At 37.7% G+C, this 19,369-nt stretch overlaps 2 protein-coding genes across 5 annotated transcripts; both read right to left on the minus strand.

The window, feature by feature from the left end:
• Positions 1–4,369: 4,369 nt before the first annotated feature.
• Positions 4,370–5,986, minus strand: LOC309478087 (vitelline membrane outer layer protein 1-like). Of its 4 annotated transcripts, none has more exons than XM_082141537.1 (6): positions 5,753–5,986; positions 5,421–5,524; positions 5,189–5,305; positions 4,728–4,909; positions 4,617–4,649; positions 4,370–4,449 (listed from the first exon to the last, which is right to left on the minus strand). In XM_082141537.1, the coding sequence occupies exons 1-4, from the start codon at positions 5,954–5,956 to the stop codon at positions 4,729–4,731; spliced, it is 606 nt and encodes a 201-aa protein (XP_081997663.1). In that variant the 5' UTR covers positions 5,957–5,986; the 3' UTR covers positions 4,370–4,449; positions 4,617–4,649; position 4,728. The 4 variants fall into 4 exon arrangements, with proteins under 4 accessions (XP_081997663.1, XP_081997661.1, XP_081997664.1 ...); XM_082141535.1 differs by having other exon boundaries at positions 4,617–4,655; XM_082141538.1 differs by lacking the exon at positions 4,617–4,649 and having other exon boundaries at positions 4,383–4,449.
• Positions 5,987–8,595: 2,609 nt separating this feature from the next.
• Positions 8,596–19,346, minus strand: LOC309476875 (lung adenoma susceptibility protein 2-like). The gene is made up of 8 exons (XM_082140015.1): positions 18,764–19,346; positions 17,767–18,032; positions 16,502–17,077; positions 11,416–11,548; positions 10,022–10,088; positions 9,800–9,946; positions 8,965–9,011; positions 8,596–8,880 (listed from the first exon to the last, which is right to left on the minus strand). The coding sequence occupies exons 2-8, from the start codon at positions 18,008–18,010 to the stop codon at positions 8,754–8,756; spliced, it is 1,341 nt and encodes a 446-aa protein (XP_081996141.1). The 5' UTR covers positions 18,011–18,032; positions 18,764–19,346; the 3' UTR covers positions 8,596–8,753.
• Between the last annotated feature and the right edge of the window lie 23 nt (positions 19,347–19,369).

Genomic DNA, 19,369 nt, shown 5'->3' on the forward strand with positions numbered 1-19,369 from the left:
GCTCTAGAATAAAGTTATTTTCCAGCTAAAGTTAATTTCCCTTGCAACAATTTAGTTATTAACTTGGGGGCTGCTAACACGACACTGTTTTACCCGAAAATCCTTAAGTTCTCTCTACGCAAACTTTAAAAACACGAACCTGTGAGAACGCCAATGGCGTGCACCTGCATATTAAGAGTTCAGTCTATAGGTATGTGTGTTAGAATATATGTGCGCAGGCATGTAGTCCTTCCCTAGAAAACCAACCCTCACAAACTACTTGTCAGGCTTAAGATTTATTATACAAAATTTGTATCGCTATGGCGTAGCCACACGAACTGGAGTTATCCCAACAACATTTTATCTGTACAGAGCTGAAGGGAAGAGAAGGAGGCCTTCACAGGGGAGAGACTAGTTGACACTTCAGGACTGCGTTGTCGTCACGTACAGGCGCTGGTCCTTCCTCAGATCTGGATACGGCTTGGATCCGGCACACTGCGGTGAACCTCGGGATAAACAGAGAGACTAATATTAGCGTCGATGTCATTCTTCTAATGATGTACCAAGTAGATCAGGAATTATGGGAAGTGTTCCCGGTTCCGGCTGATCTAAACTTTGCAGCCTAACATTGAATAATGTAAGTCTATAATGAGTTTTAGATTAGATTAGATTAGATTCAACTTTATTGTCATTACACAAGTACAGGTACAATTAAGGCAACGAAATGCAGTTTAGGTCTAAATAGAAGTGCAATAGCAGCAAGTGCAGGATATACAGTGGTTCCATAAGTGCAGGACATGTATATGTACTGAATAAATATAGAGTTAAATACTAATATAAACAGAATTTTACAGATAGATTTGTCCTATGAATATAATATACAGATAATATAATATACAGATAACTATTACTGTGAACAGAATTTACAGCTAGATATGTACTGAATATAATATACAGATGGCTATTACTATAAACAGAATTTTTACAGATAGATATGTACAGTGAACATAATATACAGATGGTTATTACTATAAACAGAGTATACAGGTGAATATGTACTATGAATATATATACAGATGGCTGTTACTATAAACAGAATGTGAGCATAATATATAGATGGCTATTACTATAAACAGAGTTTTACAGATAGATATATGTAATAAGTTAGGCTAAGATGAGCAGTATAACAATGGAATTAAAGTAGTGCAAATAAAGTTTGGACAGAAGCTATCCGAGTAAAAGTGCAGTGGAAAGTAATTGCATATTACAGTTAAAGTACGGTATTGCAAATGTATATGTAAACAATTGGTACTGTAAATAACAGTCGGCAGTGCAAATTGAGCATATTCCAGTCAAGGTAAGTAGGTAAGTAGTGCAGATGCATATGTAAACAGTTGTTACTATAATAACAGTCAGCAGTGCAAATGAACATTATAGTATTCCAAATAACAAAATGGAGGCAGGTGTGAGGAGGGAGAGGAGAGTCAATCAGTATATGAGGGGAGTGGGATCAATGAGGGTTAGAGTTTAATAAAGATACAGCTCTGGGGAAAAAAACTGTTCTTTAGTCTGCTGGTCCTGGTCCGGAGGCACCTGAAACGCCTGCCGGAGGGCAGGAGAGAAAACAGTCTGTGGGCTGGGTGAGAGGAGTCCTTAAAGACCCACTCCGATGAAAATCATGTTTTTCTAGGTGTTAACATGTTCTTGTGGTATTTTTCTGATGTTAGAGGACATATCTTGAGAAAAATAAATTCAAAGTTGTATTTCTGAGTATTTCTGCATTCAAATGGCTGTGAATAAGTAGCAGACGCTAAAATGCCGGCTAAAATAGACTGGAGTTGTGACGTAGTAACTCCACTGGGCGGGGCCACAAGCTCATATTCCCCTCCGCCCCGCCCGCTCAGGTTCTGCGGAGTAGAGAAGACGATGGCGGATCAATACCTACAGTATGTGCGGTAGCGGGTTGCAATGCTAAGAGGAGAGATATTGGTATTAGCTTTCATGCTTTACCAAAACATGTTGCTGTGAGAGATGAATGGATTACGTTCCAGGGTTCCAGACTGCGACCATTTTTTGAGAATGTGCGAGTTAAAATTTTATGTGGTCGCATTTGTGCGAGTGCATGGTCATGTACTACTCAGTTAAATTCACGCATGAATTTTCCTGCATTGAACTTGTTTTAGCGCCCGCCAAATTGAATTTTTGTCCCGCCAGTCTTATTTGATCGGTGAGTAATGTAGATGAACTGCTGCGCTTATTTAACTGAAAGAACGAGCAGAGAGAGAGACCCGGACGCGCGCGCGCGCATTCTCTGTCTTCGGAGCCAGGCGAAAATGTAAACAAGACCTCACCGTCTCCAAACTAAGCGCTGTCTTGCTCTCTCTCCCTCGCACATATTAATCAAAATAAATCGACACGGCGGTAAAAGGTCGGAAGACCAAAGTTTCATGTGGAGCATTCTGAGATTTTTTTTTTCTTTTTCTGAATTGCCGCTGGGTGTGAATTGTGCTAAATAAGTTGCCTTATCTTCTCTGAAAAGCGTTCCGGACATTCAGCTGACATAAAACAACACTTTAATTAAACGAAAAAAACTATCCAGTGATGAAATGTTTTCTGTGTTGACAGAAAGAAAGAAAGACAGAAAGAGGCTGTTGCTGCCTATGTATCTCGCTTCAGCCAACGGCTCCGCCCGCAACGCAGAGGCGAATTGCTAATGAGCTACTGCCGCTCGTCTGAAGCGAAGTCCCAGAAAACGGCACAGGTTTTGTGATTTTGGCTAAAAACGGCATAATCGTCATTTAAAGACCACTGAGAATGTTTAAAAATAGCTCAAAATATTATCGGAGTGGGACTTTAAGGATGCTGCGAGCTCGATGCAGACAGCGTTTCCTCTGGATGTGCTCGATGGCAGGTAGTGGAGTCCCAGTGATGCGCTGGGCGGTTTTCACCACCCGCTGCAGTGCCTTGCGCTCTGCAACAGAACAGCTCCCATACCACACTGTAGCACAGTTGGTCAGGATGCTTTCTATTGCACAGCGATAGAAGTTCACCAGGATAGTGGAGGAAAGCTGATTCTTCCTCAGTGTCCTCAGGAAGAAAAGGCGCTGTGGTGAGCCTTCTTGACCAGGCTGGAGGTGTTGGTTGTCCAGGTCATGTCCGCCGAGATGTGGGTCCCCAGGAACTTGAAACTGGAGACACGCTCAACAGCCATTCCATTGATGTGGATGGTGTCGTGTGTGCCTCTTGACACTTTCCTGAAGTCCACGATGAGCTCCTTCATTTTGGTGGTGTTGAGGAGCTGGTTATTTTCAGTGCACCATGTGGCCAGGTGCTTGATCTCCTCCCTATAGGCAGTCTCATCGTTGTTGCTGATGAGACCAATCACCGTAGTGTCGTCCGCAAACTTGACGATGGAATTAGATCCGTACACAGGCTTGCAGTCGGTTGTATGGCATACAGTTAAGTGTATGCTTGGTCAAAGAGATGTGTTTTTAGTCTAGCTTTGAACTGACAGAGTGTGTCTGCTTCCCAGACAATGTTAGGAAGATTATTCGAAAGTTTTGGTGCTAAATGGGAAAAGGATCTACCGCCAGCAGTCGATTTTGATATTCTAGGTATTATCAACTGGCCCGAATTTTGAGATCGCAATAGACATGGACTATAATGCGTTAAGAGCTCGCTCAAGTACTGTGGAGCTGAACCATTTAGTGCTTTGTAAGTAATCAGCAATATTTTACAATTTATACAATGCTTAATAGGGAGCCAGTGCAGTGTTGACAGAACCGGGCTAATATGGTCATACTTCCTGGTTCTGGTAAGAACTCGAGCTGCTGCGTTTTGAACTAGCTATAGTTTTTTTATTAAGCGTGCAGGGCAACCACCCAGTAGAGCATTACAATAATCTAGCCTTGAGGTCATGAACTAATTGTTCCACATTTGTCAATGAGAGCATATGACGTAATTTAGATATATTTTTAAGATGGAAAAAATTCAGTTTTACAGATAGACACGTGACTTTCAAATGAAAGATTGGTATCAAAGAGCACACCCAGGTTCCTCACCGACGACGAAGACTTCGAGTAGCCATCAAGTGTTAGACAGTATTCTGGATTATTACGAGGGGAAGTTTGTCTAATAATTAGAATCTTTGTTTTCAGAATTTAGGGTAACAGGATTGACAATATTACACTTTAAATGTAGTGTTCCTGTAGAGTATGTTGGTTATTCCCAGATAACTTTGAACGCAATACAAGTCACTTTAGACCATCTGCACCATGCACTAATGTAATGAACGATCTGATGTAAGTCACTTTAGACCATCTGCCACATGCACTAATGTAGTGAACGATCTGATGTAAAGTATTGTGCAAAAGAATGTGAACCTTCAAGGTTCGGTTTAGAAAATCTTTATTGCTGATATTTGACAACCGTTTCAGCAGAAGTTCAGGAGTCTTCAGAAGAATCAATAACCTGCAAGAAAGAATAAAATGATTTCAACTCCAATAACAGGCAGGATGTAAATGTCCCGATCATCCGGTTAAGCTTTATTTTGATAATGACTGTGCATTATCCCTTTAAAAAGCTGTTGTATGACATGGTTCATGTCAGTTTATCATAGAATGATGATCAAGAATTACCATCCATTTGATCTGACTCTTGTGGTCATCCTCCTACACCTGAAAGAAAACAGATTTAGTTGATCTGTAGTCAGTATTAGTAAGATCTGAGTTTGATTGTGATCACATCACCTTAATCACAGCAGAACATGCGCACGTCATTGAGAGCGGTGTCGTCTCCAAGTCCCTGTGGCTCTTCTATCCGGGTCTGTATGCCGCAGATTCCTCTTCCTTCACACGTTGGACTCCATTCACCCCAGTCGCCCCAGGTTGTGCTGCCACCCTCCAGCACAGCACCTCCACTGCATTTGAACCTAATTTTTTTAAAAAAAAATTTTAAACACATGTGACAATATATGTTAAAATATGCACTTGTGCTGTTGGATTGAATGTCAGTCACATGATCACCTGCAGCTGACAGCCTAATCACTGCAATCTTGAACAGCAGCACGACTGCGAGTGTGATATTAACTAAACTATTGATGGGGGAAAACTGAGTCCTTAAATAGCTAAATAAACCCAGGATGGGTAAGAAATGGTGTAAGAGGTATACACTGGGTAAGAGATGTTACAACTTATAGCACCACACACACTTGATGTTGTTTGCGGCCGTATCATCTCCAGCTCCTTGGGAAGATTCAACTCTCAGCATGAAAGCGGTCAAGTATCCAGAAGTCTTACACCATTGGGTAAGTCCCCACTTACCCCAGCTGAAGAAAACACAGAGGTTGCCTGATCAAATCAATTATTATCTTCAATAAAATCATCAATTTATTTATCTAGATTAAACACTTAAGGCAAGAATTGTTAATTTGAGTCCATTACTCTCCTACGGCCGAACTTTGGATCGACGTTTTGGACCGAGGCTGATCGACACAGTGAAGACGAATCCCATTGAGTGCAGTATCATCACCACCTGGTCTTTCCACCTTAAAACAACATCAAGATAATCTTCCATTTGAAAGAGTTAACTCTAACCCAACCCATAGTAACATTTATCTTCATGCTCTTTAGTATTACAGACACTAAGATCTTAAGCAAGTGCAGTTCCCTGGAGAAACCAGGAATTAGATGATAAACAGCAACTCCACAGTTTTGAACCTTTGAAGCGCTCTTCCATTCCTATATCAGCAAAATAGAGTCAATGCCCAACTTACCTTTAGACTAAACCCTGCGGCGTACGTTCCATTTGGACACATGCTCTGATTCCCCCACAATCCCCAATTCATTCCATTTGACACTTTCAGCTCAGATCTGGAAGATCGGTCGATGCTCCGCTCAGAGCGGCTTTCTGCAGACGTAACGCTCACATGCCCAATAATGGCTAGCAGTGAAAACATCATGGAAAAGAAGTGGTGCATTGCTACAGCACTGGCCAGAATACTGATAGTTAAATTAATTTTCGATAGATGATCTGCAGAGACAGTATAATACCATCACATTCTCAAGTCTGTTTAGGAAGAAGCCTCATATTTATACACAAGATTAAGGATGTCCATTCCATCCAATCATAGTACTCAAAGATCAACCCCTACCATATTTGGCATATTAAGAAATTATGTTTTATTAACAAAGTTTGGGAGCACGTTCAGATAATCAAACCTAATTAAACACGAGTGGAGCACATTCAGTTAATCAACCCAATCAACGAGTTAAGAGGTATATATATATACAGCAGATAATCACGCTTTGGGTCAAAGGAGTTGTCAACTCTAGGCTTGTTGTCTTTCACTTGGGGTTTAGTTTCCTCAGCTCTCGGCTACTAGGCGTCGGGGTTTAATGACGTATCAGTATCCAAAGGGGCAATCAACTCATCAGTTTTTTTATACTCCTGTTGTTTCCAACTGAAGTTAGGCTCTAATCTTCAACTTTTCATGTCCTTGAACTCCAGTAAACTCAACCAAGATGGCTGATTTCCTTTTAAGGTTTTAGAAGTAGAACCAGTCTTTTGTGTCCTTGAGCACACACACACACGATCGTTTCTGTCTTCCTCCTATCCCTCATATACATCCAGAAAAAGAAGAGAGATGATAATAGAAAGCAGACAGGAAGAAAAGCATATTAACCATAGTGATTAGTTAGTAGGGTCATGGTGGTGGGTGAAATAAAAAAATGTAAAATATTTTGTGTTCCCCCGAGAAACTTTGCGTTCCCTCACAAAGATATTTGTGTTTTCACGCAAAACCTGTTTTGAGAGTTTCAGAGCTCTGCACGTTAAAAGTGGAGCGTTTCATAGTGTTTGAACTTGGACTCAAATATAAAGAAATGCGGTCAGTACTTAACTAAGTAAAGTTGGCAATATATTCACAGATTCAAATTTCCCGGATCAATATTCGTGAGATAAACGTTGTTAAAACACAACATAGACAATGAGCTCCAACCCAATTTTCCTCAAAATGAGCTTTATAATATAAATTTGTCTCTAAGCGTTTGAGAGACAAGTCAGAATAAGGGACGTTCAAATCGGTGAATATATAGACCAATTTCGAGCCGACATCAATGAGCTTGATGAGCTTAAATTATTATTATTATTATTAAATGTCATCTTGTTGTGTTGTTGGGTGCAAGAATTGACGGACTACAGGCTCCAATTTGAAATTTTATCTCTTAATGTTTTCTAATGCACATCGTTAAAATTACACCGTAAAGTCACGGCCGTAACCCCGCTTACAGTTACAAACATCACAGCAGTTATACCCTACACACACACACACACACACACACACACACACACACACAGCAGTTATACCCTACACACACACACACACACACAGCAGTTATACCCTACACACACACACACACACACACACACACACACACACACATGGTTTTTGGCATGGTTTTATTTCAGTTAGCCTAATAGCTGGTTTGATTTGCATTGAGAGATGATCTTATGGAAAGTACTCCATGCCAATCTCTAGGTGTGGTGAAGGCTATGTGATGATGTGGAGCTGTTTTAATTCAAAAGGCCAAGGGAACTTTATCAGGATGCATAGTATCCCGGATCCATGAAGTAACTGGCCTTTAAAAATAAAAATCTGCCTGCCTCTATGGGAATTTAACATAGGGGTGACCAGACTTATGCACCCTGTATTTTAAGGAAGAACATTTATTTATTTACGATACATTATTCATTCACAAAAAAAATTTGGTGTCCTTAAAGGTTGGATTTTTCCTATTTTTTTTAATTAAGGCATTAAGTTCAATTTCCAAAAGATGATTTTTTATTCCTCTTTTTAGTCAACTTTAGCATGGGTGTCTAAACTTATGCATAGCACTGTATTTGGAGAGAAAATAATCCCTTGGTAAAACAATAAACTTGGGTAAAGGTGAATGAAGGAGAGGAGAATTTCAGCCGCACGGTTGGACAGACATGTGATATTTGACTGATCACAAGTTTATTATGCTTGACTGCATAGTGATATCTAGAAGAAATAACCGTTCTTATTTGGGAAATGGGAAATTGGTAAAGCACATTTAAGGGATTTTTGTCAACAATATACATCTTATTCAACTTTGTTTAAAACAGACTTTGAAGTGACCCAAGAAAGAAGTTCTAGTCATTGAAGAGAACGTGATGTGATCTTTCTGCTGATTTACAAGAGTGGACTGACAGGATATTAAAGTTGAGTCCTTTTCTAAATGAAAGTCTAAGGTGCTCTTGTGAGGAGCAGGGGTTTATCCATGAAAGATGTGGACCGACATGCTTCTTTTTTTACTTGGAACATTAACAGTGTACAAGAAAGAAAAATGTATAGTTTGAAAATCAGTTATGGTCACAATACAAGTTATTTTAGAGAGTTATGGGAAAGCTCGATCTGCCAAAGTAAATTGGGGTAAAAGTGATGTTCTGTGGTGTGGTTTGGATTATAATAGTCTGAGACTTCCAGGTAGATTAAAGTATTTGGGGTATTTTTATGAATATAAGAGACTAAATGATTGTGCATGTGAACACACTTTAGACAAACAATGATCAGGTCCAATTGCCAGTAAAAGCATGTTGCCTTTGAAACAGCTTTGCTTGATAGTTTATTTACACTTTTTATCTTTCATGAGTTTTTAGACACTGGGAAGCAGAAATCACACATTTAAGCAAATATGATCCATGAAGTGTCTGTGTGTGTGTGTGTAGCACAATAACAGTCTTTGATTTCTGATTCAGAACTGCTTCTTGATATTCGCTGCAGGAGTGTGTTTACAATCTGTCCCATCATCCTCTGCTCTGGCCTTCCTCTCGTTCATGTCGTCCACGAGTGTTTTCAGTCTGTCCAGGTGATGAAGAGCTCTGAGAAAACAGACAAAAGAACAACAATGAACAGCAACAGACGAGAGCAACGCCGCTTCACTGAGATCACATGACTCTCCTGACCTCTGTAACGACTCGTCGCTTCCCATGGCAGTTTCTTCTGTTTCCTCCTGAAAAATACAATCACAAAACAAAAAGAAATTGTAAAAATGAGTAAAAAATTCTATGGTTGCATATATATATAATCTTCACATGTCATGATTGGCAGGTCACATGACTTATGAGAACCAATTGTCTTTGTCGTCAACAACACCAAAGGTCAGCTTTGTGTGAGGACATTTATTGTAAGACTTATTGCATGACATACTTTAATTATAGTTTTATGGCGCTTTTTTTGAGCGCATCGGTATAAAAAACACTTATGCTGTAAAGAGTAGCGTGAACATTCTGCATAACATCTACTTTTGTGTTTCACAGAAGGAAAAATAAATCAGAAATTAAACTTGAGGTTCTAATGCTTGCAGTTTCATCTCTGAACGTGCATTTGAACGCTTCAATATTAGCGATTCTAGATTTTTCCCACATTGTAAAAAGGGAACTGTTGAATTTTTTTTTAAATTCATGACAACATGATGCTATTCAGAGATTTTGTTTTATGAATTATAAACTTGTTCGTTCACTAAATACAAAATGAAACATTCAGCCAATACATTTCCAATAAAGGCAACTACAGATTCCAGTTCGTAACACAATAAACTGATCTTTTATTTTGGCAGCCGTATATACATTATACTTTTATATGACACTTAAATTCATAACGAAAACAATTTATTATGGAATAATTTCAGAATAACTGTCATTCTTACAGACTGCACCTTTAAACATCACAACAAATAATGACAAAACAAGAGCAGCAGAAGTTAAATGAGGTGATGTTTCTTGTCCTGGTTTACTGTACCGGCTCCAGTGTTCGGGCTTCAGTGGACGCGTGTGATTGGCTGATGTCGTGTTGGACGGCCTGTAGGCGGAACAGCATGTGTTTGAGCGCCTCCACTGGACCAGGGTGTTTTCTGCTGCTGTATCCTGATGAACACGAGCCTGCAGACTAACACACACTATCAGTACAGATGTACACTAAACAGCATTGAGTTTCAGTCATAATGACCGTCACATACTGTACCTTGCTCCTCTGAAGCTCTTCAGGCGGTTGTGGTTCATCAGCGCCACCCACTGGTACTGGAGATTTACTACAGATCATGGGATATGCTTTACATTTATGCATTTAGCAGATGCTTTATTTTTAGTCTTGCATTCACTGGGAATTGAACCAATGACCAACATTTGTGTTGCTTTTGAATTACAGGAACACATTTTTACTTTGGGTTAAAAAAAAATCAAAGATAGCTGTTTGAAATGGCATTATAAATATACTGTATACATTACTATTTTTAATGTTTTTGAAAGAAGTTTCTTCTGCTCATCAAGCCTGCATTTATTTGATAAAAAATACAGAAAAAAATGTAGTATTGTGATATATTATTACAATTTAAAATAATTGGTTTTCAATTTATTATACTTTAAATTATCATTTATTTCTGTGATCAAAGCTGAATTTTCAGGATCATTACTCCAGTCTATCACATGATCCTTTAGAAATCATTCTAATATTCTGATTTATTATGAGTGTTGGACACAGTTCTGCTGCCTAATATATTTGATGAATAAAAGGTTAAAAAGAACTGCATTTATTCAAAATAAAAAAATATTTTCTAATAATATAAATCTTCTTATAAAAATATAAAAAAAAGAAAAAAAAATATTCACCCCAAATGACTGACCAGTAGTGTATATTGTTGTTACAAAATATTTCTATTTTTAAAACATTTGCTTCTTTTTTTCTTTTCTTTTTTTTATTACTTTTTATTCATCAAAGTATCCTAAAAAAGTATCACAGGTTATGAAAAAATATTAAGCAGCAGAACTGTTTCCAACTTTGATAATGAATCATCATATCAGAATGATTTCTAAAGGATCATGTGATAGACTGGAGTAATGATCCTGAAAATTCAGCTTTGCATCACAGAAATAAATGATCATTTAAAGTATAATAAATTGAAAACCAATTATTTTAAATTGTAATAATATATCACAATATTACATTTTTTTCTGTATTTTTGATCAAATAAATGCAGGCTTGATGAGCAGAAGAAACTTCTTTCAAAAATATTAAAAAAATCGTAATGTTTCCAAACTTTTGGCCTGTACTGTGTATATATATATAAATTGATGTGTAGGTGTGAAGAAATATGTGAAACAGAATGCAGTACGTAATAATAATAAACATTTCAAACAATAGTGATTTGTTATTGTTGTCACATGACCTCATTACGTTACATGAAAAATAAGTTTAAACCGTATATACTATATATTTCATACTATTTTCTTGAAGAACTGTTGTAGTATACTGAACACACCCTATGATTGATAGGTGTAATTTTCCCCTTTCATTTGAAGATGATCAAAGTGTTTTGCTAATAAAATGAATAATGCGATTAAATGTGAGAAATCCCTCACAAGGCCACGGGTGGATTGTCCCAGGATCGATCAGCGTCCAGCGTCTCCGTCTCTCCTGAAGTGTTGTGTTCCTTCAGCGGCTCACAGAGACCAAGAGGAGGAGCGCTTAACATCAGAGACACAATCTGATCATCTACACAGAGACAAACACAAGAGAAGTGTTTAACATCAGACACACAATCTGATCATCTACACACAGACAAACAAGAGGAGAAGTGTTTAACATCAGACACACAATCTGATCATCTACACAGAGACAAACACAAGAGAAGTGTTTAACATCAGACACACAATCTGATCATCTACAAAGAGACAAACACAAGAGAAGTGTTTAACATCAGACACACAATCTGATAATCTACACAGAGACAAACACAAGAGGAGTGTTTAACATCAGAGACACAATCTGATCATCTACACAGAGACAAACACAAGAGAAGTGTTTAACATCAGACACACAATCTGATCATCTACACAGAGACAAACACAAGAGGAGTGTTTAACATCAGACACACAATCTGATCATCTACACAGAGACAAACACAAGAGAAGTGTTTAACATCAGACACACAATCTGATCATCTACACAGAGACAAACACAAGAGAAGTGTTTAACATCAGACACACAATCTGATCATCTACACAGAGACAAACACAAGAGAAGTGTTTAACATCAGACACACAATCTGATCATCTACACAGAGACAAACACAAGAGAAGTGTTTAACATCAGACACACAATATGATCATCTACACAGAGACAAACACAAGAGAAGTGTTTAACATCAGACACACAATCTGATCATCTACACAGAGACAAACACAAGAGAAGTGTTTAACATCAGACACACAATCTGATCATCTACACAGAGACAAACACAAGAGAAGTGTTTAACATCAGACACACAATCTGATCATCTACACAGAGACAAACACAAGAGGAGTGTTTAACATCAGACACACAATCTGATCATCTTCACAGAGACAAACACAAGAGAAGTGTTTAACATCAGACACAATCTGATCATCTACACAGAGACAAACACAAGAGAAGTGTTTAACATCAGAGACACAATCTGATCATCTTCACAGAGACAAACACAAGAGAAGTGTTTAACATCAGACACACAATCTGATCATCTACAGAGAGACAAACACAAGAGGAGTGTTTAACATCAGACACACAATCTGATCATCTACACACAGACAAACACAAGAGAAGTGTTTAACATCAGACACACAATCTGATCATCTACACAGAGACAAACACAAGAGGAGTGTTTAACATCAGACACACAATCTGATCATCTACACAGAGACAAACACAAGAGAAGTGTTTAACATCAGAGACACAATCTGATCATCTACACAGAGACAAACACAAGAGAAGTGTTTAACATCAGACACACAATCTGATCATCTACACAGAGACAAACACAAGAGAAGTGTTTAACATCAGACACACAATCTGATAATCTACACAGAGACAAACACAAGAGAAGTGTTTAACATCAGACACAATCTGATCATCTTCACAGAGACAAACACAAGAGAAGTGTTTAACATCAGACACACAATCTGATAATCTACACAGAGACAAACACAAGAGAAGTGTTTAACATCAGACACACAATCTGATCATCTTCACAGAGACAAACACAAGAGAAGTGTTTAACATCAGACACACAATCTGATCATCTACACAGAGACAAACACAAGAGAAGTGTTTAACATCAGACACACAATCTGATCATCTTCACAGAGACAAACACAAGAGAAGTGTTTAACATCAGACACACAATCTGATCATCTTCACAGAGACAAACACAAGAGAAGTGTTTAACATCAGACACACAATCTGATCATCTACACAGAGACAAACACGAGAAGTGTTTAACATCAGACACACAATCTGATCATCTACACAGAGACAAACACAAGAGAAGTGTTTAACATCAGACACACAATCTGATCATCTTCACAGAGACAAACACAAGAGAAGTGTTTAACATCAGAGACACAATCTGATCATCTTCACAGAGACAAACACAAGAGAAGTGTTTAACATCAGACACACAATCTGATCATCTTCACAGAGACAAACACAAGAGAAGTGTTTAACATCAGACACACAATCTGATCATCTACACAGAGACAAACACAAGAGGAGTGTTTAACATCAGACACACAATCTGATCATCTACACAGAGACAAACACAAGAGAAGTGTTTAACATCAGACACACAATCTGATCATCTACACAGAGACAAACACAAGAGAAGAAGTGTTTAACATCAGACACACAATCTGATCATCTTCACAGAGACAAACACAAGAGAAGTGTTTAACATCAGAGACACAATCTGATCATCTACACAGAGACAAACACAAGAGGAGTGTTTAACATCAGACACACAATCTGATCATCTACACAGAGACAAACACAAGAGGAGAAGTGTTTAACATCAGACACACAATCTGATCATCTACACAGAGACAAACACAAGAGGAGTGTTTAACATCAGACACACAATCTGATCATCTACACAGAGACAAACACAAGAGAAGTGTTTAACATCAGACACACAATCTGATCATCTACACAGAGACAAACACAAGAGGAGAAGTGTTTAACATCAGACACACAATCTGATCATCTTCACAGAGACAAACACAAGAGAAGTGTTTAACATCAGAGACACAATCTGATCATCTACACAGAGACAAACACAAGAGGAGTGTTTAACATCAGACACACAATCTGATCATCTACACAGAGACAAACACAAGAGGAGAAGTGTTTAACATCAGAGACACAATCTGATCATCTACACAGAGACAAACACAAGAGGAGTGTTTAACATCAGACACACAATCTGATCATCTACACAGAGACAAACACAAGAGAAGTGTTTAACATCAGACACACAATCTGATCATCTACACAGAGACAAACACAAGAGGAGAAGTGTTTAACATCAGACACACAATCTGATCATCTTCACAGAGACAAACACAAGAGAAGTGTTTAACATCAGACACACAATCTGATCATCTACACAGAGACAAACACAAGAGGAGTGTTTAACATCAGACACACAATCTGATCATCTACACAGAGACAAACACAAGAGAAGTGTTTAACATCAGACACACAATCTGATCATCTACACAGAGACAAACACAAGAGGAGTGTTTAACATCAGACACACAATCTGATCATCTTCACAGAGACAAACACAAGAGAAGTGTTTAACATCAGACACACAATCTGATCATCTACACAGAGACAAACACAAGAGAAGAAGTGTTTAACATCAGAGACACAATCTGATCATCTACACAGAGACAAACACAAGAGGAGAAGTGTTTAACATCAGAGACACAATCTGATCATCTACACAGAGACAAACACAAGAGAAGTGTTTAACATCAGACACACAATCTGATCATCTACACAGAGACAAACACAAGAGAAGTGTTTAACATCAGACACACAATCTGATCATCTACACAGAGACAAACACAAGAGGAGTGTTTAACATCAGAGACACAATCTGATCATCTACACAGAGACAAATACAAGAGAAGTGTTTAACATCAGAGACACAATCTGATCATCTACACAGAGACAAACACAAGAGAAGTGTTTAACATCAGAGACACAATCTGATCATCTACACAGAGACAAATACAAGAGAAGTGTTTAACATCAGAGACACAATCTGATCATCTACACAGAGACAAACACAAGAGAAGTGTTTAACATCAGAGACACAATCTGATCATCTACACAGAGACAAACACAAGAGAAGTGTTTAACATCAGACACACAATCTGATCATCTACACAGAGACAAACACAAGAGAAGTGTTTAACATCAGACACACAATCTGATCATCTACACAGAGACAAACACAAGAGGAGTGTTTAACGTCAGACACACAATCTGATCATCTACACAGAGACAAACATAAGAGAAGTGTTTAACGTCAGACACACAATCTGATCATCTACACAGAGACAAACACAAGAGAAGTGTTTAACATCAGACACACAATCTGATCATCTACACAGAGACCAACACAAGAGAAGTGTTTAACATCAGACACACAATCTGATCATCTACACAGAGACAAACACAAGAGAAGTGTTTAACATCAGACACACAATCTGATCATCTACACAGAGACAAACACAACAGACCAGTCACGGTTTCATCTGGAATGACATGTTATCATTCACTAAAACTAAAAATCATAACAAATATTATTGAAAAACGTAGGCCTACACTTATTTCATTTCATCTAGTTACCAAGGCAACATTTCATTTAGTAAGTGCTAAAATTACTTGTATTAAACTGAAATAAAAATAATAAAAAACAAAATAGAAATAGCTAATAAAAATTACAAAAACACATCATGGAAATATAAAGACTAACTAAAAATATTAATAAATACCATTTTCTTTTTTATTAATATTTTGAGCTAGTTTTTTACATTTTACTTTAGTTTAATTTTTAGTAATTTCATTATATGGTTTTTAATGTTGCCATTTAGATTTACTTTATTTCTATTTAATTTTTTTCCCAGTTAATAATTTTAGTACTTCAACTTATTTCAGTTTATTGCCAAGGCAAAATTTCTAATGTACTAATATTTAGTTTTATTTCAATTAACAGAAATGTGTTTAATAGTTTTAGTTAATACAGATGATTAATATATTAATGATAGTAAAATAACACTGCATGAAGGTGAGTACTGCACGTGGCATAATTAGGTGAAATATCCCAGTTCTGATATTCTAGTATCGAGATAGTGTTACAGTTTTTATTAATATTTTGAATAATTTTATATATATTTTTTTTTAAATCCACTTTAATTTAATTAAAGTTTTAGTCATTTATGTCTATATTGTTTATGTTTTTTTTAATTCACTTTTATTTTAGTTGTACTTATTTTAAATGAAAATGAGTGACAGATGCTGCTTTGGCAACTACCTGAAATACAATAAGTTGTTTTTAATAAATATTAGTTTTATTTGAATTCCCAGTTGTTTTCTGATTTCAGTTGTGGTTTGAGTTACCATACGGGTGTCCTTTAGTGCTGGCCTGTGTGTCACGACTGGACTCTTCCAGTTCTCTGACCCATGAAGGAACAGCGAGAGGTCGATCGCTCTGATGCCCGTCTGATGGTTCCTCACACTGTCTGAGCCACAGCGGGTACTTCAGGTCAGGAACGCTGGTCATCCCAGAAAAATCCATCTCAGATTTCTGGCTGGTCATCCAGCGCGGGAGACACGGTGATCTGGGCGTGTCCGGTGGATGCGTCTGATTGGCTAGCAGGACATTAGGGGGAGGAGCCTGACGATGTGATCGCAAGCCGCCCATCAGTAAATCGTCCACAGGGATAGATTCCCTACTCGCTGGCGGAGCGGGTCGGCGTGAGGAGCGTTTCTGAGACCGGGAGCTGAAGCTCATTCCTGACGGAAAGCTGGATCCTGACCGGGAGAGGAGGGCGGAGGTGCGGGTCACGGGGAGAGAGCCGTCGTTTGGGAGAGCTAAGAGGTCGTCGGTCGTCATACTGAGCCGGTCCGAGTCTCTCTTCCGGACGGGAATGTTCAGGAAGTTCAGCTCTCCATCCGTCAAACTCGTCTTCAGTACTGCACATGTCAATCAAAGTAAATCACAAGACGTTACGCATGTAATAAAACAATTAAAATACACTTTCGCTAATAAAAAATAAATAAATAATTAAACCTAACAAATTAGAAATGCTGACTTGGCAATTAACTGAAATAAAATGAGTTTAAGTTAAAGTTAAAAATTTACTAAAACTAAAATTTAAATAAAGATGAATAAAAACTGCAATGAAAATGGAAAATATAAAAATGAATATTTATATATATATATATAAAACTTAAACTAAATGAATTAGAAATGTTGACTTTCCAAACTACTAAAATAAAGTAGGTTTTTAATACTAAAATTACTGCAACAAAATTTTTTATAAAAATGTATAAAAATAATAATAATAAAAACCAAATAAACAAAAAAAAAAGAAAAGAAAAAAAAGACAAAAACACACAACAAAATGACTAAAACCTAAACTTAATCCTAAAATTGCAATAAAAATGGAAAATGTACAAATAAAAAACTACATCAAAATGTTAATAAATAATAATAATATAGTATTAATAAATAATAAATAGTACATTAATGATCCTAAAATAACACTGTGATGAAATACAATTTTGTCGCATCTGTCTGTGATGATTGAGCTTATGTTGCATATAAATTATTCATTAACATATGAATTAGCTTGTGATGTGATGAAGTGCTTCTCCTTCACCATCTCTGTTCCTGGGATGAGGTTTTGCGGGTGGTTTGGGCAGCTCCAGCGTCCCGGCTGACGTCCCAGAGTCCCGCAGACTCCTGTGGAAGTCACAGATGTACGCGTCGAGTGCCTCTGAGGCAGAAGTGTAGTGTTTGTCCTTGTATCTGATGGTGGCGACGGGCTCTGGATGGATCGAGCTGCGCAGACGTCCTGATGTGGCCAGCAGTGACGACACACTCGACTCAGGGGACGCCATCATCACACACTCCACTCATAACACTCTGCAAAAACACATCACACATCTGTATTATAAAACAAACATTCAGTTATGCATTTTATAATTCAGGGCTCTCGCACCTTTTGACCAATGAATGCATGTATGCTAGTTGCATGACATTTTTAACTACGAAAACACAGTGTAAATAATGTTTAAAAAAAATAATACCGGTAGTAGTAAAAATAAAATCAGTCTAAATAAATACATTTATTTAATTACATTAAAAAGTTTATTAAAATAAATATAAAAAGAATATATAAATAAACATAATTAGTGCGGTCAAATCAATAAATCACACCTAACATAAAAGTTTGTAATACACACACATACACACACACACACACACACACACACACACACACACACACACACACACACACACACACACACACAAACACACACAAACACACACACACACACAAACACACACACACACACACACACACACACACACACAAACAAACACATTTCCATCTAACATAATAGTACTATACAGGAGTTGTTTGACAGGAGTTTCAGGTTTCTGTTGGATAATTTCTGCTGGAAATCAAACTCATGCTGTTTATTGCTATATTAATACTTCATTACTACATTAATTAGTTAGTTAGTTTGACGATCATTGAGTTTGATAAATAGACAATCTGATTTTAGAGTCGACTGAGAATGTTTGGAATCCGTTTTAAACCGGTTTAAACTTTCACTTTCCTGCATCAGAAAACAGAAACAGAAACTCACCCGACGAATCCACTGCAGATCACGAACAGAAACCGAAAGTAAGAATAAACCGAAGAAAAACTGATCAGAAGAAAACGTCTGAACCATGGTCTGAACATGCAACAGAAAACTGAAATCACTCGGGTAACCGCCAGCGACACTGCGCATGCGCACTAGATCACGTGACCTTCCTGTGGAGGTTCTTTGCGCGCTAGCTACTCCACTCAGACGAGTTCTGAGCGAGCTGCGCATGCGTATTGGGTCATATGACCTTTCCTCGAGATGCTGTATCCTCATTTGCTGCTCCACTCAAATTATAGGATTGATATGATAGGAAAAGTTGTTGATTTATGTCACAGTTCTCCGCATGAATCGGGTTAATATGGAGGAATCGAATCACAGGGAGTAATATGTTATAAAAATGCCTGACTCACGAGTGGGCGGCGGTTCTTTCATTCCTCGCTAGAAATAGAATAAGGAGGAAGTAATGTAAACTTTAATAAACGTTTCTCGAAATGGGCGACCCGGAAGTTGTCGCTAGTTGGTTAAATTCACTGGTTCTAAATAGTTTTACTGTTTTAATTCACCACTTTATATAATCAGTTAACGTATATTATTAAAGTGTGA

This window comes from Leuciscus leuciscus (genome assembly GCF_965113295.1).
Source record: "Leuciscus leuciscus genome assembly, chromosome: 16".
In the NCBI taxonomy this organism is placed as follows: Eukaryota; Metazoa; Chordata; class Actinopteri; order Cypriniformes; family Leuciscidae; genus Leuciscus; species Leuciscus leuciscus.